Source organism: Cuculus canorus, chromosome 9 (genome assembly GCF_017976375.1).
Source record: "Cuculus canorus isolate bCucCan1 chromosome 9, bCucCan1.pri, whole genome shotgun sequence".
Classification (NCBI taxonomy): Eukaryota; Metazoa; Chordata; class Aves; order Cuculiformes; family Cuculidae; genus Cuculus; species Cuculus canorus.
In genome coordinates, this window is record NC_071409.1 from 3,140,521 (window position 1) to 3,160,138 (window position 19,618).

The 19,618-nt window shown below is 59.1% G+C and overlaps 4 protein-coding genes across 15 annotated transcripts; 1 reads left to right on the plus strand and 3 right to left on the minus strand.

The window, feature by feature from the left end:
- Window positions 1–1,247: 1,247 nt before the first annotated feature.
- On the minus strand, window positions 1,248–2,173 carry LOC128853036 (autoimmune regulator-like). Its single transcript, XM_054074537.1, has 3 exons — window positions 1,988–2,173; window positions 1,652–1,720; window positions 1,248–1,534 (listed from the first exon to the last, which is right to left on the minus strand). The coding sequence occupies exons 1-3, from the start codon at window positions 2,075–2,077 to the stop codon at window positions 1,454–1,456; spliced, it is 240 nt and encodes a 79-aa protein (XP_053930512.1). The 5' UTR covers window positions 2,078–2,173; the 3' UTR covers window positions 1,248–1,453.
- Window positions 2,165–7,214, minus strand: LOC104066398 (autoimmune regulator). Its single transcript, XM_054074519.1, has 10 exons — window positions 7,204–7,214; window positions 4,090–4,217; window positions 3,817–3,991; window positions 3,593–3,745; window positions 3,429–3,500; window positions 3,212–3,325; window positions 2,970–3,094; window positions 2,786–2,863; window positions 2,451–2,566; window positions 2,165–2,378 (listed from the first exon to the last, which is right to left on the minus strand). The coding sequence occupies exons 2-10, from the start codon at window positions 4,162–4,164 to the stop codon at window positions 2,165–2,167; spliced, it is 1,122 nt and encodes a 373-aa protein (XP_053930494.1). The 5' UTR covers window positions 4,165–4,217; window positions 7,204–7,214.
- Window positions 7,215–7,451: 237 nt separating this feature from the next.
- Window positions 7,452–12,110, minus strand: LOC104066370 (uncharacterized). Its single transcript, XM_054074399.1, has 2 exons — window positions 11,970–12,110; window positions 7,452–11,036 (listed from the first exon to the last, which is right to left on the minus strand). The coding sequence occupies exon 2, from the start codon at window positions 11,001–11,003 to the stop codon at window positions 10,155–10,157; it is 849 nt and encodes a 282-aa protein (XP_053930374.1). The 5' UTR covers window positions 11,004–11,036; window positions 11,970–12,110; the 3' UTR covers window positions 7,452–10,154.
- On the plus strand, window positions 12,004–19,483 carry SCLY (selenocysteine lyase). Of its 12 annotated transcripts, none has more exons than XM_054074388.1 (14): window positions 12,004–12,164; window positions 13,160–13,243; window positions 13,315–13,427; window positions 13,620–13,720; window positions 13,862–14,018; window positions 15,060–15,187; window positions 15,298–15,462; window positions 16,310–16,416; window positions 16,712–16,748; window positions 17,095–17,178; window positions 17,344–17,446; window positions 17,624–17,699; window positions 18,311–18,503; window positions 19,257–19,478. In XM_054074388.1, exons 2-13 carry the CDS (start codon window positions 13,173–13,175, stop codon window positions 18,468–18,470), a joined length of 1,302 nt encoding a protein of 433 aa, XP_053930363.1. In that variant the 5' UTR covers window positions 12,004–12,164; window positions 13,160–13,172; the 3' UTR covers window positions 18,471–18,503; window positions 19,257–19,478. The 12 variants fall into 12 exon arrangements, 11 of the variants coding, with proteins under 11 accessions (XP_053930363.1, XP_053930365.1, XP_053930360.1 ...); XM_054074390.1 differs by having other exon boundaries at window positions 12,114–12,164; window positions 13,126–13,243; window positions 13,318–13,427; window positions 19,257–19,480; XM_054074385.1 differs by having other exon boundaries at window positions 12,114–12,164; window positions 13,126–13,243; window positions 19,257–19,477.
- Window positions 19,484–19,618: the final 135 nt, after the last annotated feature.

The following is a 19,618-nucleotide window of genomic DNA, read 5'->3' on the forward strand; positions in this document are numbered from 1 at the left end:
CCAACGAACCTCCTCAGAAAATGACTGCTTGAGGCCATTTACAGCGCTCTTGCCTTCTGCCTCCGGCTCCAGCGAGGGTGGAGGGTTGAGATGGGCCGCGGGGTCACCACAGCGCGTGTGAGGGAAGGTCACCGCGGGTGTCTCGCACCGAGAGTGCCGAATGCCCAGAGCAGGGGGGGCTGCCTCATCCCTGGAGGGGCTCCAGGCCGGGTTGGATGGGGTTTGGAGCCCCTGATCCAGTGGGAGGTGTCCCTGCCCATGGCAGGGGGTTGGAACTGGATGGGCTTTGGGGTCCCTTTCAACCTAAATCATTCTGTGTTCTACAGTTCTCTGAAATCACAGCTGCTGAGTGGAAAGGGTGGTATGTGCTGTGCCCGCACTACTTTGCCTTCAGGCAGTGCCCCATCCCAGGTGGTGAGTGGCTCCTTTGGCCCAGGAGGCGTGAGAAGGAGAGCTGGGAACTGGTGGGGGGCCACTGGCCGCCCTGCGGGCTCAGCACCAGGGCCACAGGGTGTCCAGAGACCTGAGCAGGACCACGGCGGAATCAGGAACAGCAAAGCCAGGTTGCCATCTGCTGGAAATAAGTTTGTGGGATACAAGATGACTAGGAAATCAAATGAGGAAAGCAAGAGTCGTCTGCCAACTGTGAGTCAGTACGGGGGAGATGGCACAAAAAAAATGGGAGCATGAGCGTAGAGATTGTTTTGGAGGCTGGTGATCTGACAGCACATCAGCATAGCAACACCCTGCGGGGTTATACCACGGCGTGTGAATACAATAAACGGCGTTGGAAACACGGCACTGCTGAGCGCTGCAGGCTTCTGCGCCGTTCTGGGGGCTGGAGAATACTGGGGGGACTGGTTTGTAGATGGGGGGAGAGGTGGGAGGTGGTGGGGAGGCAGGTGTGGGCATCGGGTTCCCTTGGAAGCAGCTCCAGGGGTCGCTGGGGCCGGAGCGCGGGCTGGGAGCGTGGTGGGGGCTCCAGGAGAGGGCAGGGCAGGGGGTGCCCATGGCCGTACCACCCTGACAACACCCAGCGTGGATGCGAAGCAGACTCAGCCCCGTTATTCTTGGTTTGTATGTCTGGGGCTGCGGGGCAGGTTCCACTGACCGAGGGGGGAGGATGTGGAGCGGGTTTGTGCAGGCATTGCTGGCGGTGTGGCATGTACAGTCCGTTTTCTGTTTCCCTGAGATTTAAACTTTTTATTTCACCATTAAATACATTCCTGTGGTTTTTTATCCGTTATTAAGCCTTAGGCTCATTTATCCTGCGCGCTCACTTTATTGTCACCGACTGTAAGCTGGGTTTTGCAGGTGTCTCTGCAGTTCAGGTGTCCCACAGGCGTCACAGTGTTTAAGATGCTGCTCTTTTTTGGGATGCCGTGCTGACTGTGTGCTAGCCCCCCCACAGCCTGCCCCTCTGTGCCGCGGGGCTGCCGTGGGGCAGCGCGCCCTAGGCGAGGAGCCCATGGGTGTCTGCCAGGGGCCGTGCCACGCTCTGGAATGCCCACTGCAAGATCCCATCCCAGGCGCCCTGTGGGACAGCCCGGAGGGTCACTTCTCCCTCTCCCTCTGTCCCCTGGCTCTCCCCACCGAGCCCCCAGCCCGATGTCTCCCTGTGGGTCACACCAGAGACTCCCTCATGCCATACCTCACCCAGGAGCGCATCAAGCTCGTCCCTGCTCAGCACAGGCTCACCACCGAGGGGGCCATCCTCTGCCTGTGGAAGGAGACACTTCCTGCCAGCTTTCCCACCTGCCCCCTGCCCGCACCCCTTCAGGTCAGTGCTGGGGACCAGGCCCCATCCTTCACCTCCTGCAGCATCATCTCGTGCTCTGTGTACCCTCTGGCACAGCTTCACCCTCTTGCCTGCAGCCACAGTCCCTCCCCAGCCTGAGCCACCATTCCTCAGCCTCCCTGCTCCCCGCTTACCCCCACTGCCACCTCTCCCAGCCCCTTTTGCCCTGCTGGGACCGACTGGACTGACCTTTGCTGCCTGCAGCGGGTGGTCGCTGCCCGCTGCCGAGCTCGCCAGGCTGCCCGTGTCCGGGGTGCCGGCGCAGGACACGCAGAGCATCAGTGTCCTGCAACCATCCCAGATGACATAGATGCCATCCTCTCCAAGACGGGATGTCAGGCTGGGATGGGAGGGATGGCATGGAGCTCACCTGGGGTCTGCACCAGGCGCAGGGCACTGCCGCGGTGCGGGGATCCGGGTGAAGCAGCGGCCACAGACACCCCCATCACCTCTGCCGCACCGGGCACCGCCAGCCTCCTCTCCTGGGATGTTGGAGGGTCGCTCCGCAGCCACATCCACCTCCCGCTGCCCACCTGGTTCGGCCACGCTCGCCGTGCAGGAGGCACAGCGCCACATCCCACTGCAGAGCAGGAACAGGGTAGTGAGGGACAACGGGGGGACACCGGGATCCCCGTGACAGCCCAGGGCTCACCTGGGGACGCGAGGCAGCGGGGGCACCAGGCAGGCGAGGTGGAAGGCCCTGGGGCAGCCGTCGCAGCAGATGAGCTCGCCGCCGTCACCGCACACTGCGCACTCGTCCTCATTCTCCTGTGCCGGGGGGAGCAGGCAGGAGGTCACCACCACCCTGGGTGGCACCAGCGTGGGTGGCAGAGCTCATGCTGGCAGGAGAACATTGCCCACCACCCCACCGACCCCACATCGCCTGGTTTGGGGGCTGTAGCCCAGTTGACCCCTGTGTTGCCAAAGGGACGTGCCAAGGACCCCATGACGGCGCATGGCTCACTGAGCGCCGCATGCAGAGCTCACCTGGTTGGGCACAAGGTCCTGGCTGTGCACGGTGGGTGCTGGCAGCCGGTCCTGGGGGTGCAGCTGGGGCTCCCTGCTCTGCGGGCAAGAGAAGAGCTGGGAGGCGCTGCTGGGACAGCCTGGCACGGGGACACGGCCCCAGGCCATGGCAAAAGCGGGGTGGAAGCAGATGGGGGGTCTGTACGCTCTGGGATGCCTTGGGCCGGGCAGGGGGCTTCAGGCTGCAGCTTCTGCTCCTGGCTCCCAGCTCCTCACAGGCGGTCGGGGCATAGAGCTCATCCCCAGCTTTGCTGCCCACTTTGGAGCTGCCTGCAAGAGAGCCCACGAGCAGCTCCGGAGGGCCACCTGCCTGGGGGTGGCTTTGGAATTTAGGGGGTAAAGGGGGCAGGAGGCTGGCTGGGCTCCGGGGGGGCCCTCCCCACCTACCTGGCTCCAGCACGTGTTTGATGAGGATGCCCTCGATGGCCCCGCGTGTGACGGGCACCTCGCTGCCCGCCATGGCCACCGCTCTCTGCACCGAGGTGGCCACCGCCTGGAGGGCTGCAGGCAGGGGGGCAGCTCAGCGGGGCCGGCAGCCCCCCCTGCCCTGACCGCAGGCACACGGGGCACAGACAGCCGCCGGCCCGGAGGGGTTGGCACTCACCGGCGGCACGAGGCCCACGAGGGGCATCTGCGCCCTCTGACTTCTTCACAGTCCTCGCCTTCGGTGGGGGCCCTGCGGGTGGTGAGGGTGGGCATTAAGGGGCACCTCTGTGTGGGCACCCCGGACACGGGCACCCATCGCCATCCCACTCGGGGTGTTCGTACCGGGGCTGGCTGTGTGCCGTGGGGAGGGCTGTGCCGCTCGAGCCCCGTCCCTCTCCTCGGGGGCTTTCCTCTTGCCGTGGGGTCTGTGCGGGGCTGGCACCATGGGGCTCGGGGAGAGACGCCTGCTGCGGCGCTGCCGCCCCAGCTCCACCTCTGCACAGGGGACAGGCACAGCGTCACGCTGCAGTCCCCGCGTACCGTCACCCCATCCATCCCGCTCCCACCTCTGGGGAAGGTGCCGCGAAGGGGCCGGAGGCGGCTGTACCGCTCCAGGTTGTAGTCCTTGAAGAGCACAGCCCAGAAATCGCGGATGACGGCAGCGTCACGGCTCAGCAGCCAAGTGAGCAGCGCGTGGAAAGCACGGTGGGAGCCCTCGCGCTCCGTCCAGCTCAGCGTCTCCTGCCAGAGCCACCGCGACCCATCACCACGCATCCCAGTGCTGCCAGACGGTGCCAGTCCCCACTCCGCAGGCATTTTCTCCCAACCCACCGCCTCACCTTGAAGACATGCTCAGGGACAACGTCATGGTCGGCCAGGCCGTGCAGCAGCGGGAAGACGTCGTCCACCGCCATGGCGATCTCGGTGCGGTGCAGCTTCAGCAGGTGCCGCAGGTCCCCTTCACCTCCTGCCATGTTGCGGGGACACCGCGGGGCCCAGCGGATGCCCCGACGCTCTCCTTTAATACGCCGATGGTGGAAACCTCACCGGGCTCGTGTGGCCCTACTCATTTCTGTATGAAGCCACGTAACCTGAGAGCATCCCTCCCGCTGCCGGCTGCCCCCGCGACACCACTGCACCCCCAGCTCTGCGGTTTGGGGTTCAGGATGCTGTTTCCCAGCTCGGAGCATCCACAGCCGGTGTAATGTTAGCTGCCGTGGCTGGTGAAGGACAGACCCCCCCCGCAGTTACAGCCCGGGAAGTGGGGCTCAGCCCAGATGCTGCCACAGGAACCCCCACCTCTCTCATCCCCGTGGTCAGTCAAGCATCGCCCCAAAAGTTCTGGACTTTCCACAGCACCTGCTTCTCTCATCCAGAAACTTGCCCGCGGGAGCACGTGGTGAGTAAAGCCCCGACAGTGGGGGAAAAATGGGAATGTTTGCCCTGGCCACCTGCAAACCAGCAGGAAAGCGCTGACACCAAAGGAACACCACAAACGAGCTTTCCGGTACGATTATGGATGCTGAGCAAGCAAACAGCCCGCCTGGAGCATCAGATCCAGCGTGGCCAATGGCGGAAGCGCTGCCAGTGAGCCCGGGGATTACCTGGGCAGGTGGTGCCCACAGGTCTGTTTGCCCACTCGGGGAAATGCAGTAATAGGGTGATTCCACTGGGAATAGGCAGCTGTAAAACACTTGGAGCCCGGGTGAAACTGGCTCCTTGGGAGCATCCGGCATATAAAAGCCTGGGGATCTGTCTGCTCCATTCCAGGCAGTTGGGAAAGAGAAAGATTCAAAGCTCCCGTTCTTCCTGAATGTTTGGGATTTCATAAAATCATAGAATCATAGAACAGTTTGGGTTGGAAGGGACCCCAAAGACCATCCAGTATCACCCCCTGCCATGGGCAGGGACACCTCCCACTGGCTCAGGGGCTCCAAGCCCCATCCAACCTGGCCTGGAACCCCTCCAGGGATGGGGCAGCCACAGCTTCCCTGGGCAACCTGGGCCAGGGCCTCACCACCCTCATCATGAAGAAATTCCTCCTTATGTCCAGTCTAAATCTGTCCCTCTCCAGTTTATACCCATTGCCCCTCGTCCTATCACTCCAAGCCTTTGTGAACAGCCCCTCCCCAGCTTTCTTGGAGCCCTTTCAGGTGCTGGAAGGTCGCTATAAGGTCTCCTCGGAGCCTTCTCTTCTCCAGGCTGAACAACCCCAACTCTCTCAGCCTGTCCTCGTATGGGAGGTGCTCCAGCCCTTGGACCATCCTTGTAGCCTCCTCTGGACCTGTTCCAACAGCTCCATCTCATTATGTCGAGGATTCCAGAACTGGACACAACACTCTAAATGAGGTCTCTCAAGAGAGGAATAGAGGGGCAGAGTCACCTCCCCAGAATCATTGCACCGCCTGCTGCACGGCACAGCCCAGCTGAGCGGGACAGGACAGGGGTGCAAAAGGGATGCTCTGTTGTGTGGAGCGAGGTAATAGAGGCACAGACACTTGCCATTAAGTCCTAAAAGGCTGGAGCTGGCTCCAAAGCCATGCCGGGAGGAGGCAGCTGCTATCCAGAAACTTGGGAAGAATAACAAGACAACACCCTCTGTGAGAGCAGGGAACACCCTCATACATTTCTGGTTAATAAGTCAACGTATTTACCCAGGAAAACATTCTCCCTGAAGCTTCTTTGGGGACTTGGAGTGACCTTTGGGAGTGACTTCTCCCACGAAGGCACCGGGAGCCACGGGATGGGGGTCAGGCAGGTGCTGTGCCAGGTCACACTGGGATTTTGGTGCCCAGCGCTGCCGTGGCAGGGACAGCTTCATCACTGCCTGTCCACTGCGCTCACCCAGAGGATGAAACGCAAGCGTCCGGAGAAACAGGAGGCTCATCTCCCCTCCCGGAGCTCCCCTGTGGCCAAGCCAGCAGCGCTGAGCACAAGCACACTCATGACACAGTCAGGCCTGCGCCCCCCCTTCCCAGGAAAACCCTCTTCCCCAGTGTCCCACCAGCAGAGCCACAGTTTGTCACCGTCACCCTGTGTCAAGCTGGCCGGCACCTCCAGAACGAGGCTCTGGCGCTTGCCGCAGGGGCAGCCGGTGGCTGTCCCCTCCCCGTGCCCACCCACTCGCCATGTGCCCACAGCGCTGGGCTCAGACTTGCTTTAAATTCCAACTTTGTGACTGTTTCTCTGCTCTGAATCACAGACAGATTGTTTTCCGTATCCAGCCCACTCAGTGGCGCAATCATTTGCATTTTGGGTTGTTTTTTTGGTCTTCCTTCCCCTTTGTGAGACACCACAGACAGAGCGGCCGCCATCAGGTGCCATGTGAAGAGGCACAAACATCCCGGGAGCTCAGCTGGGCGTTTCTGTGCCGCCTGGCTCGGTGCAGACCTTGGCAGCTCTAAGGTGCTTGCAAAGGGCTGTGAAGAGCCGGGTTTCTCTTGCAGAGGGGTGTAAAGCCCTCCCTGAGGCTGGCATGAGCCCTGCCCGTCTGTGAGGGCGTGAGGCCGGGGTGCAGAGGAGCCCAGCCGTGCTTGGGTTCTCTTTTCTATCGCTCCCCTTGCACAGATCAGAGCGAAGGGTTCAAGGCACACAAGCTCATTTTGAGCTCAAATCTGACTGCGAAGACCCAGCTAAATCAACACCTCAGCGTCCCTCAAGTGTTTGCAGCCCCTGGGACACACCTTAATTCCCTCCTCCTGCAAAAAGCCTGTTTTCCAGCAGCTCTTCCTTCCCCATTTCCTTTGCACACAGATGTCCCACAGTGTGAACCATCGCGTGTCTCTGGGACAACACTCATCCCTGAATCACAGACAGGAGAGAGAAGCCAGAGCAAGGAACCCACCCACCCCCCAATTCCGTGTCTCCGATACTGATCTTCCCATGCCTGAAGCACACCCAGAGCCCGTGAAACACTGCCACCACATGCAGCGGGTTCATCCCTCACCCCTTACCTTCAGCTGCTCCAGTCTCTGGCAGTTTGGCAGAAAAAAGGGCTCTGGGTGGGGCCCACATCCCAGACTCCCCTTCCGAGCAGATCCCCTACCGCTGCCCTGCAGTCCAGATGAGAGCAGGTCCACCCGCACGCTTCACGGCTGCTCCTGGAGGAGCCTGAGAGGGAGAGCTGGAGTGGAGAAGATCTATTTTAGCTTCAGTTTCCTCTTTCCTCCCCCTTCAGAAAGAAGGAACAGAGGCCCAGAAGTCTGTTATATTAATTTATTTGGGACACACCATAAAAGGAAAGTCAACAACTGTTAATGTACAAAAGTACAGAATCCTGGGACAAGTTTTACTGTCCTGATTAAAAAGGCACCATGGTCCCAAAAGAGAGCGATCAGAGTACATCATTTAGAAATCTCCCCCCTGCTGCAGCAGAAACAGAGCCGGGCTTTCGCTCAATCCACAGTCAAACCCAGATTAAAAAAAAACAAGAGTGATGTAAATGCATTAAACATCACTCAGCCCGTACAAGGCGTCGGGAACAGAATCACAGCCTAGAGGATGGCCAGAGGGGTTTTTCCGCTTTTCTTTTTTACCCCAGCAAAGGTGGCAAAACAAAACCACTATGGGTGGAGCTGAGTCAGGCGGCAGATTCTGACGCCTTCAGCTTGCCTTTGGGTGGGACAGGCCGGTTAAACTGACACCAGCAGGCTGAGCGCGGGGCTTCTGGATGAAATGTAATTCCCTGTGGTATACAGGAAGTCAGATCTGACAACCTTAAATTCCCTGAATCCCTGAAAATCATAACGCACTATACAGCTGTGTTCCATAGTCGAGCCAACCTTGGTGGATTTGCTTTATACACGAGCATCGGTACTGTCAGCTGTATTTGTAATACAAAGGGGGAGCTACAGCAGTTATTAAAAAAAACCTACTTCGGCGAGGTCCAAGCTTGGCTATATTCCCTGCGGAAACAGAGCTGCTGGTGTAGAAGCCCAGTGAGAGGCTCGAGTCCAGCACCTCAGGGCTGGAAGGCAAATAGTTTAGACGTGATGTAGGGAAGTCGGTGAAGCACGTCAGAGAGAGGAGAGAGGGCTGCACACTCTCAAGCGGTGGAGGCTGAAGGGTGTTGCAGAACGTGGCTGCGTGCTATTAAACCTTGAGGACACTACGAGGGATGCGGAATACATGGAGTTCACTAAATATTTTGGAGCAACTTACCATGAAGAACTTCTCAAAGACACAGAATAAGGATTCTGGCAATAACTAACGAGCTAGGTTGCTGGGAAGCCGATGCACGGCTCAAAGCCGGACGGATCCGTCTGTAGGTGGAGGGACGGAGCGGAGGAACGCTGGAGCCTGCCCGAGCAGCAAGGCTGGGGCTGCTGCCGCCTCTTGCACTCGCTAGAGCTGCTGTGTCCCAATCAGACCGGCAGCCGATTCATGTTTCATTCCTCCTTTGGCATAGGACTTGAAAGCAGTCCGAGAACTGACTGATCAAAGTAAGAGGAACTGTCAAAATTATTCGTACATGCATTTATTGTTAAAGGGAGCAAAAGCCAAAGAATGAAACAGCACGAGTTAATGTCAGTAAAACAATGTGCAGGGCGGACAGGAAAGAAAGGAGGGAAAGCTGAGATACTGGAGCGGGGAAACCAACGCTCACACTGAAAGGTAAATCTGAAAACCAGGCAAGTTTGTGCCCTTTCTACCAGAGAACTTCTGTGGGCAAACAGAGATGTGGGGGGTGAATTTTCAGTGTCGTCTGGCAAGGTTCGGGATCTCACTGGAGAGATCCCCAGCACTGGGTCTCGCTAAAGTTCAAGTCAAGTCTCTCACCATTACAAACCAGTAAAGCAGCTCTAACTAAGAAGGGCAGCGACCCTCGAACTGCGGGTACCCGAAGTCACAGACGTGTCACGGCACGGGATGCGTGTGGGCAAGGGTCTTATGCTTCCTTCAAACCAACTCTGGGTGGAAAACCACCGTTTCCACTCTGCTGGTCTGCAAAGACCCTGGGGCGGAAAAGCAATTCCAGGCTTAGGTGCCTGTTGCTGTAAATACCACAGCCCCCCCATGCAGGGGAAAACTTTTTCTTTCCTATGTCCTAAAGCAGCAGGATAATGGTTTATAAAATTCTTTCCAACTTAAATCTAAATAGCACAATTTGCCTCCTGACCCCCTCGAGAAGATAAAGCATTACCATTTCACTTAAGATTCACACCTCGGATCCTAGAATAGGAACTTCATCTTAAATCTCATCCAGCTACGGGAAGGTCTATCCTCACCAAGGAATCGTCATTAAAATAGAAGCTAGAATAAAACATTCAGAACCACCCCTGCTTTTACAGCCAGAGTACTCAAATGTCTCCTGATCTCTCCCCCTCCTCGAGCAGGAGAGACAGCCCTTCCTAAAATCGCAGGTACCTCTCCGGGATGGGGTAATACCTGCTGAACACCAGCTTTCTTCCTCACAGAAAGGCCAAATTCTGCTGGAAGGGGCCGAGCACCTTCATTCCCACTGAAACCAGCAGGAGTTGGGGCTTTTCAGCACATGGATTATCCATTAACAAGTCCAAGTTATTTCCCTGCAGTAAATCCGAGTGCCGTTTCATGCTGTTAGGCCACCGCTGGCTCAGAAATGGTGAGAGACTTCCCAAAACCCCACTGATGCAGACAGGACCTTGGAAGAAGAGGCTTATGTGCCACATAACCTTAGATCATCAGCTGCGGCTGAGCCTTCGCATCGTTAGCCGCTGACTACTTATCCTTCCAAATACACGTGTTTAGTCCTTGCCGCTGCTGTCGTCATTGCGACGCTCTTCCGTGGAGGCAGGACGTTCCTAAGCTCTGGCTTGGGGATCTACAACAATCACTTCCAATTGATGGTGGGATTTCAAACTTGCCTAACGTGTGCATTGCCACCTCGTACTCCAGCAGCTCTGCCTGCTGACGGCGGCATGCGCTAGCAGTTTTTCACCTTCTCCACAGTCTCGTAGAACCCAGGCCTAACTCTCCTGATGCTCATCCGTATATGCTGGCACTCCAGCGGCATGGCAGCGCTTGCAGGACTCGTGGTGCACCGGCGCTTCCTTCTGCCCCGCAGCGAAAAGGCCGGAGCCCCGCCGTTCTCCTCCTCCACGGGGTAGGATTCATCCACACTCGTGCCTTCATCTGATTGCTCGTCACCTTTTAACTTCACTTCCTTTGCCTTGTTTCCTTCCTTCTCCTCCTTGGCGAGTTTCCTGAAGTGCTCCAGACATTGTATCTTTTGTCTTCTTTCCATCATCTTCAGTTCTTGCTTGTCTGTGAAATCTTCGTAGTACATTTTCCTTTCGCTCCTCTGATCTTCAAGGAATTTCCACTCGATGCTAGTCATTTTTATCCCACTGCATTCCTCCAGTTTATTTCTCATCTGTGCATCCGTACAAAACACATCAAAGAGTTTCTCCGAACTCTCGTTGAATTTGTCTGCTCGCTCGGTGAACGCCTGGTTCTGTCTCTGCTTTCTGGTCTGATACAACCTGGTAAACTCCTCATACATTTTAAGGATAAGTTTCTTTATATTTTGAGTGGCGATGGTGTGCAAGTTGCAAACCAACCAGTGCTCCTGAAGGTGCTCGGCAAGCAGCTGGGCTGCATCCTCTTTGGAGCGCTGGGCCTGGCCAGCTCGCTTGGGCTGCAGCAAGTACAGCATGTTCTGAACCACATCCTTCTTGGTGGGCAGGACTCCCTGGGAGAAACCCGAAGACTCTACGTATTCAACAGTCCCCAGAGTCTTCCGTACTCTCACCTCGGTATCCAGTGATTCCATCACTGCTCGTTTATCTGGTAGTTACGGCATAATCTGAAAGATGAGGAGGGCAAAAAGAGAGGAGCGCGTCAAATGAAGCTTATTTTTTTTCTGCAGCAGAAATAAACAGATGGGAAAACGCACTCAGACCAATAAGATCTGGGATTTTACTGTGAACTCCATTGCTGTTGGACGGCCGCTGCTCTGGCCGAGCCCATTTAAACATCTGCGTGCCGCGACTACCTCGCCCTCTGTGTGGCTCTTAAACAAGCGCAGCAGATGAGGCTTTATGCTGATTAGTTTTTAATTGGGTTTTGGACTTCATATGTTAAATTACAGCAAAACAAGAGCGCCCAGGGCACCGGACTTCAGTGCCGGCACGCCAGGGCATGCACGCCGTGACACCGGCAGCACCGCAACGATGCGGTGGAGACCTTAGAGCAGGGGAAAGGGGGTGCAGGAAACCGGGGGAGGGGCTCTTGGTCAGGGAGTGCGGGGAGAGCATGAAGGGGAACGGTTTGAAGCTGAAAGAGGGGAGATTGGGATGACAGCTTGAGGAGAAATGTTTTCCTATGCGGGTGGGGAGGCCCGGGCCCCGGGAAGTAGTGGCTGCCCCATCCCCGGAGGTTCCAGGCCAGGTTGTTCGGGGCTCGGAGTCCCCGATCCCGCGGGAGGCGCCGCCGCCCGTGAGTGGAACCGGATGGGTGCGAGGTCCTATCCGACCCAAACCCTGCCCTGCCCGTCCCCGAGCCTCCGACGGGCGCGGGCCGAGCCCGGGCCGCCCCCCCGCCGCCTCCCCGCGCGCTGGCGGCTCTGGCGGCTCCTCCCGCCGGGCCCCCCGCCGCCCCGGGCCCCCTCCGCCCCCGGGGCCGGGTCCCCCCCCCGCGGCGCTGAGTCACGGCGCGGCGGCGGCCCCGGCGGCCCCGGCGGGGTGTGCGGCAGCGCGACGGCGCCCCCGGCCCCTCCCCCGCCCTCCCCGGGGCTCACCGCCATCGTGGAGGGGGCTCCGCGGGGCCTGCGCGGGGCGGAGCGGGGGGCGCGGGCCGAGGGCGCCGCCGCCATCTTGGAAAGGGGCAGCCTCCCGGAAGCACCGCGAGCGCGCGCGCCGGAAAAGCCGCCCCCACCTTCTCCCTCCCCTCCCGCCCCTTCCGGCTGCGGGGCGGGGCCGCGCGCGCGGAGGAGGTACGAGCGGGAGACAGTGAGGCACGAGCTTTTCCCTCTCCGCCGCCCCTCAGCCTCCCTCGCGCCCCTGCGCGCGGGCCTCGCCACAGCCCATTGGCTGCGCCGCGAGAGCCGACGGCGGGGCCGTGAGGTGATTGGCTGCGGCCCGGGGGAGGGGGGCAGGGAGCTGATTGGCTGCGGGGGCGGGAGCTGATTGGTGCATGGGGCAGGAAGGAGGGGGGTGATTGGTGCATGGGGCAGGAAGGAGGGGGGTGATTGGTTGCCCAGGGTCATGGGGCAGGGAGGAGGGAGCCCATTGGTCTCAGTGGGGCAGGAGGGAAGGGGCTGATTGGTTGCTCAGGCCTGGGGGGCAGGCGGGAGGGAGCTCATTGGTGACCCCAGGGCTGTGGGGCAGGGAGGAGGGAGCTCATTGGTTGCCCCTGGGCCGTGGGGCAGGGAGGAGGGAGCTCATTGGTTGCCCGTGGGCCATGGGGCAGGGAGGAGGGAGCTCATTGGTTGCCCGTGGGCCATGGGGCAGGAAGGAGGGAGCTCATTGGTTGCCCCTGGGCCATGGGGCAGGGAGGAGGGAGCTCATTGGTTGCCCGTGGGCCATGGGGCAGGGAGGAGGGAGCTCATTGGTTGCCCCTGGGCCGTGGGGCAGGGAGGAGGGAGCTCATTGGTTGCCCCTGGGCCATGGGGCAGGGAGGAGAGAGCTCATTGGTTGCCCCGGGCCATGGGGCAGGGAGGAGGGAGCTCATTGGTTGCTCCTGGGCTGTGGGGCAGGGAGGAAGGAGCTCATTGGTCTCAGTGGGGCAGGAGGGAGGGGATTGGTTGGTTGCCCCGGGCCATGGGGCAGGTGGGAGGGAGCCCATGGGTGACCCCAGGGCCATGGGGCAGGAGGGGCAGAGCTGACTGGTAGCAGTGGGGCAGGCAGGAGGGAGCTGGTTGGTGGCAGTGGGGCAGGTGCCCATCCCCACTGCAGGTGCCTGCTCTCTGTGCCCATGGTGCCAGGGCAGAGGTGGCAGCTGGATGGTGACAGAGACAGCAGTAATGGGTGCCGGGACGGAGCCATTGGAAGCGCGGTGTGACACAGCAGAAGGGTGAGGCCCCACCCGGCCCTACATCCCCTTCCTGCCCCATGGCACCTCCTCACTCACCGCCTGCCCTCCAGCAGGGTCTACCTGGACTACAATGCCACCACCCCGCTGGCCCCTGAGGTGGCCCAGGCTGTGCAAGATGCCATGTGCCAGGCCTGGGGCAACCCCAGCAGCTCCCACCCTACAGGTATGGACCCACGGAGCTGCTGCATTGGCTCCTCACTGAGTCCTTCATCCAAGGGAGCCCATGGTGGAGCTGCTGCTGGCTCCCCACCAAGCCCTTCATCCAGGGGAGCCTGTGGTGGAGCTGCTGCTGGCTCCCCACTGAACCCCACATCCATAGGAGCTTATGGTGGAGCTGCTGGTTCTCATCCCACAGGCAGGAAGGCAAAGGAGCTCATTGGCAGCGCTCGGGAGAGCCTGGCTAGGATGGTGGGAAGTCGACCAGAGGACATTGTCTTTACCTCGGGCGGCACAGAGGTGGGAACGGCCACTCTGATCCCACTCCCAAGCGACCCCGCCCGCCACCTCCTCTCCAGCAAGTGGTGATGAGGAGGGTGAGGATGAAGGGCTCCGAGCTCCCTCTGGACCTTCATTTTCCCACTGCCTTCCTCTCCTCAGGCCAACAACATGGTGATCCGCACCGCCTGCAGGCAATTCCAGGAGAGCCAGGCCAGGGAGGGAGGGAGCCAGGGGACACCACACATCGTGACATCGAGCGTGGAGCATGACTCCATCCGCCTGCCACTGGAGCAGCTGGTGAAGGAGAGCCTGGCAGGTGAGGGACCGCAGGAGATGGTTCGGGGACACCAGGCTGCAAGCTGAGGTTAGCCAAGGAGGCAATTTTGTGGAGGAGGATGAGGACCCTCTTGCATTATGATTTGCTGAGGCCAATTGTATGAGGTTCAACAAGGCCAAGGGCCGTGTCCTGCACTTGGGTGACAACAACTCCGTGCAGCTCCAGGCTTGGGGAAGAGTGGCTGGAAAGCTGCAAGGTGGAAAAGGACCTAGGGATGCTGGTCGACAGCAGCTGAACATGAGTCAGCAGTGGCCTGGGTGGCCCCCAAGAAGGCTAATGGCATCCTGACTTGGATCAGCCATAGGGTGGCTAGAAGTAGGACAGGGATCACTCCCCTGTACTCAGCACTGGTGCGGCCACACCTCAAATCCTGGGTTCAGTTTTGGGCCTCGCAGTACAAGAAGGACATTGAGGGGCTGGAGCGTGTCCAGAGAAGGGAACAGAGCTCGGGAAGGAGCTGGAGCTCAGGAGTTAGGGGACCCGGGGCTGTTTAGCCTGGAGAAGAGGAGGCTGAGGGGAGGTCTCAATGCTCTCTGCAGCTCCAGGAAAGGAGGTTGTGGTGAGGTAGGTGCTGGTCTCTTCTCTCAAGTAACAAGACGAGGAAATGGCCTCAAGTTTGTGGTAGGGGAGGTTTAGACTGAACATCAGCAAAAATTTCTTTATGGAAAGAGTGGTGAAGGTCTGGAACCAGCTGCCCAGAGCAGTGGTGGAGTCCCCATCCCTGGAGAAATTCAGAAAGTGTGTGGCCATGGCACTTGGGGGTATGGTTTAGTAGGCAGGGTGGGGTTGGCCTGATGGTTGGACTGGATGAGCTTAGAGGTCTTTTCCAATCTTAATGATTCCATGATTTTCCCCTTTCCCTGCCTGCCTCCATACTCCTGTTCCCTCACCTGGGTGCATTATCCCATTGGAGCCCAGCTCCAGCCCCAAGAGTGCTGTGCTTTCTGCCCACGCAGTGTGGGCAGCCCTGGACGCTGCTGGGTTTCCAGCAAGAATCAGGGCTTGTTCTTTGGCTTTCAGAAACCACCTTTGTGCCAGTGTCCCCACAAAGTGGGAGGGCCGAGGTTGACGAGATCCTCGCTGCCATCCGGCCCACCACCTGCCTGGTTTCCATCATGCTGGCTAATAATGAGACCGGGATCATCATGGTGAGCCTGTGGGCAGCAAGTGGGACGGCGTGGGGACATCCTTGGGAAAAGGTGCATGGTAAGGGCAAGCAGACAGTGGCTTGGACGCAGATTCTTTTCTCTCCCACCAGCCTGTTGCAGAGCTGAGCCAGCAAATCTGTGCTCTCAATCAGCGGAGAGTGGTGGAGGGGCTGCCCAGGATCCTGGTGCACACGGATGCAGCGCAGATGATTGGCAAGGGGCGCGTGGATGTGCGGGAGCTGGGGGTGGACTATCTCACCATTGTGGGACACAAGGTGGGCCCTGTTCCCATGGCCCAGCTACTGTTCAGCCTCTAGGACATCTCTGACATTCCCTCAAGTACAAGGGAGACTTTGAAGGGCTGGAGCGTGTCCAGAGAAGGGAACGGAGCTGGGGAAGAGTCTGGAGCCCAGGGGTTCTGGGAGGCGCTGAGGGCCTTGGACCTATTTGGCCTGGAGAAGAAGAGGCTGAGGGGAGACCTTATCGCTCTCTGCAGCTCCAGGAAATGAGGTTGTGATGAGGTGGTGCTGGTCTCTTCTCCCAGGTAACAAGGGGAGGAGAAATGGCCTCAAGTTGTGCCAAGGGAGGTTTAGATTGGATATTAGGAAAAATTCCTTTACCGAAAGAGTGGTGAAGCTCTGGCAGAGGCTGCCCAGGGCAATGGTGGAGTCTTCATCCCTGGAGGAATTTAAAAAGCATGTAGAGGTGGCACTTGGGGAAGTGGCTTAGTAGGCACGGTGGGCGGGGGCTGACAGTTGGAGTGGATGAGCTTAGAGGTCTTTTCCAACCTTAAAGATTCTGTGGTTCTGTGATTCTGTTGGGGTGCCAGGTAGACTTCGTGTGCCCCCCACGGCTGATACCTCACCAGTGGCCAATGTTTTCCAGCTGGATGGTGCTCAGGAGACAGTCTCCAGCTGGGTGACAAGGCTCCTGCGAGTCAGGGAGACCCTTCTGGAACAGGGAGCAGAAGGAGGTCAAGGGCGAGGGACAGCTCTGCAGCAGCCTGTGCCTGTGAGACAGGCGGGGCTCGGCACTGGAGGGCATCTGGATTTAGGCCAGACAACAGGAATGGGACACCTGGCATCGTTCCCCAGGGTCACTGTTGCTGTTTTCTCCCCGCAGTTCTATGGCCCGCGGATTGGTGCGCTGTATGTGCGTGGCCCCGGCACCACCACCCCACTGCACCCCATGCTCTTTGGAGGGGGGCAGGAGAGGAGTTTCCGGCCAGGGTAAGGTGGCAGGATGGTGGCCACGCGTGGCTGCTTTGTCAGAGCTGAGTTGGCAGCTGTGTCATCTGTCAGCTTGGAGGGGGGGGGGCGGTCCCTGCATGGGAGCTGCTGGAGCCTTGTGCCGTGGGAGGAACTGCCCCCTTTCCACCCACCTCCGAGAGGGGTCCTGGTCAGTGGTGAGGGGTCCAGGACACCCCGCCAGCGGTGAAGGGTCCTACGTCAGGAGCATCTGTGCCCTGAGGTTGGGTTTCTGGTCCAGAGAAATGATAATCCGCTGCTCTCTTCTCCCTTCCAGCACCGAGAACACCCCGATGATTGCCGGCCTTGGCCAGGTGAGTCAGTGATGGTCATGGGTTAGCAGTTCCTGGGGGTGCTGCCTGGCCGAGATGCCACCTGCGCTTCTCATTCCTTCAAAGTGACAAGTTCGGGGTGCGGGAGAGGAGTATTGGGAAAGGAGATGGGGGTTCTGGTACCAGTCAAAGTAGGTGCTTCAGGGAACCTCTGCAGCTCTGGCAGCGAGAAGTCATGACGTTCACGTGGCATAAGGTACCAAGAGGCTATCAGGGGATGCCGGAGACCTGGCACTGCAGAAGCTGTTCCCAGGCTGGATTTGTATTCCAAGGGGTGGGGGTGTTTGGCGATCGCTTACAGAGCCTGTCTGGGTTTTCTCTCCCTCAGGCTGCCGAGTTAGTGAGCAAGAACTGGGAGGCCTACGAGGCTCATATGCAGGATGTTCGGGATTACCTGGAGGCCAGGTTGGAGGTGAGCAGATCTGGCTCCTGTTTGTGTCTCCCCTCCCAGGGTCTCAGCCTGCAGAGCGTGGGGCTTGGAGCCAGGGTGGGTTCATTTCTCTGGCTCAGTCACCTCCTTACCAGAACAGGGCTGTTCATGATTCCAGAGTGGTTCTCATCCATCTCATTTCTCCAGGCCACTTTTGGGAAGCAGAGGATCCACTTCAACAGCCACTTTATGGGCTCCAAGCGACTTTGTAACACGTCCAACTTCTCAGTCCTGGGTCCAGGCCTTCAAGGTAGCTCTGCTCATACATCTCCATCACGCCCTCAGTCCACCGCTGCTCCGTGGCCAAGCTCCCGCCGCACGCTGTGGCTAGAGACAGGGGCACTTCGCTGCGGCTTGGGCGAGTGGGTGAGGCAGTGGCCCTCAGAGGGAGCCTGGGTGCTGGGAGACCTGTCCTTGTGTGCTGCAGGGCGGAGGGTGCTGTCTCGCTGTAAGGTGCTTCTCGCCAGCGTCGGGGCTGCCTGCCACTCTGAGAAAGGGGATCGGTAAGCAGCTTTGCCAGGCACCTTCCCAGAGGAGAGCAGGTGGGAGGAGGGAAATGGGACAGGGAAAGGGACTGTGGGCAGCGTCACCTGCAGCAAAGAGGTTGCGGAGCTCTCCAGAGGGACTGAAGAGCTGCGAAGGAGGTTATTGCTGGAATGCTTGACTGCTGCTGGGAAGGGTGTTATCCCTCTTGGCTCTGGCGATCCAACTGAGCTTGGAATTACTCTTTGTCAATGCCTGGCACTGCCAGAAGAGCATGCCTTATGTCCACGTGTGCCTGGTTCACCCATTCAATCCCAGTTTGGATCTCCAGTGGGCTCCTTTGGGGGCTTGTGAAGGCAGTGGGTGCTGCCCTGTAAATGTGGCAGAACTGCCAACCCACAGGAACAAGGGGAAGGGTCTTCTTTGGAGGGGAAGAAAATCCGCTGCAGGGTAACAAGCCCAGTAGGAGCAAACGCCTTTGGAAAACAAGCAAGGCACCGTGCAGGAGACAGGTTTGCCTGTGGTGCATCTGCAGATGTACTCCCTCTTATCTCTTGGCAAAGCTTTCTGGTGACGCATGTGCTTCCTCGGCCTTTGAGTTACCCCCGCTCACCCGGTGTCTGTGTTCCAGGCCCTCCTCGATTCTGCTCAGCTGTGGGATCCCCTACGACGTGGCACAGAATGCCTTGCGGCTGAGCGTGGGCCGAGACACCACCCGGGCTGATGTGGACCTGGTCATGCAGGACCTCGTGCAGGCTGTGGCGCAGCTGGACCAGGACCAAGCGTCGTAGAGGCCAGGAGTTGCTCCCCCAGCTATCACACAGGTCCTTGGGATGGGATGGTGCCCCGCGTGGCCCCGGGGCGCCGGCTGCCTGTGCCCGTTTGGGCTCATGTGTTGGCAGGACTAGTTTTGCGCCTCATCACTCAGTTGTACTGACCCAGCCTGCAGTCTGTGGTCATGGATCAGACGGGGAAGTGGCCGCTGGTGGTGGGAGGAGGAGGAAGTGGGATCACCCCTTCCAGCAGCAATGTGCTCATGGGTCCTGCTGGGCTGTATCTCAGGGATCGTGGCGGGGCTGGCATGGCTCTGCAGTGCCTGTGGCTCGAGCGGAGAAGCTAGCGCAAGTGCTGGAGGCACCGAGGAGGGGGCTTTGCTGCGCTGGGGCTGGGGCAGCCTATCAAGAGCTTTCTCAGGACTGTCATGTCCCCACCGCACGGGAGCCTCCTTGCCTGCCAGCATGTACCCAGCTGGCTGCCTGCGTGTTGGCATGATGGCATCTCAAAGCCTGACTCCCTTCAGAGCATTAACAGCCGTGGAAGCCATAGGAGATGGAGCCTTTTGCCCTGGTGGCTTTCCACAAAGGAAGCTTTCCCACTGTCTTCTCCATCAGAGGAGGGAAGGCCATCTGCCCGAGAGGGAAAGGAGGAATTGACAGAAGCACAGCATGATTCTGGGCTGGGAACTGCCCTGCCCCTGCCAGGGCCCTAAGCTGCCAGAGGGTTTTTTGGCTGGGAAGGTGTTGGGCATGGTTTTCCCAGCACGGCTTTGCGTGACTTGCTCCCTGTCCTTCCTACAGCGCGCAGAGCTCCTGCTGCCAGCTCCACATACTCCTAAAGGAAACAAAGCTGTCGGAACAGCCCGAACTGTGTGCCAGCACCCAAGGAATCGCATCTTTCCTGCGTGGCCCAGGCAGTCACTTTCATCACTGACACAGGAGGACACAAGTGTCACATGGATTGGGAGCTTTGCTGCCTTGTCTGACTGATGTTGGGGAACATGGTCTCCCTGGGGTATTCATAGGAATAAAAGTGATCGCTGCTGCTGTGGCTTTTACCTCCAAGTAAAGTGTGTTTTCCATGGGGGAAGCTGGACTGGTTGGGGTCATGTCTTGCCTGTCAGAAAATGCTCGTGTCCCAGGAGAGAGGCACATCCGCTGGA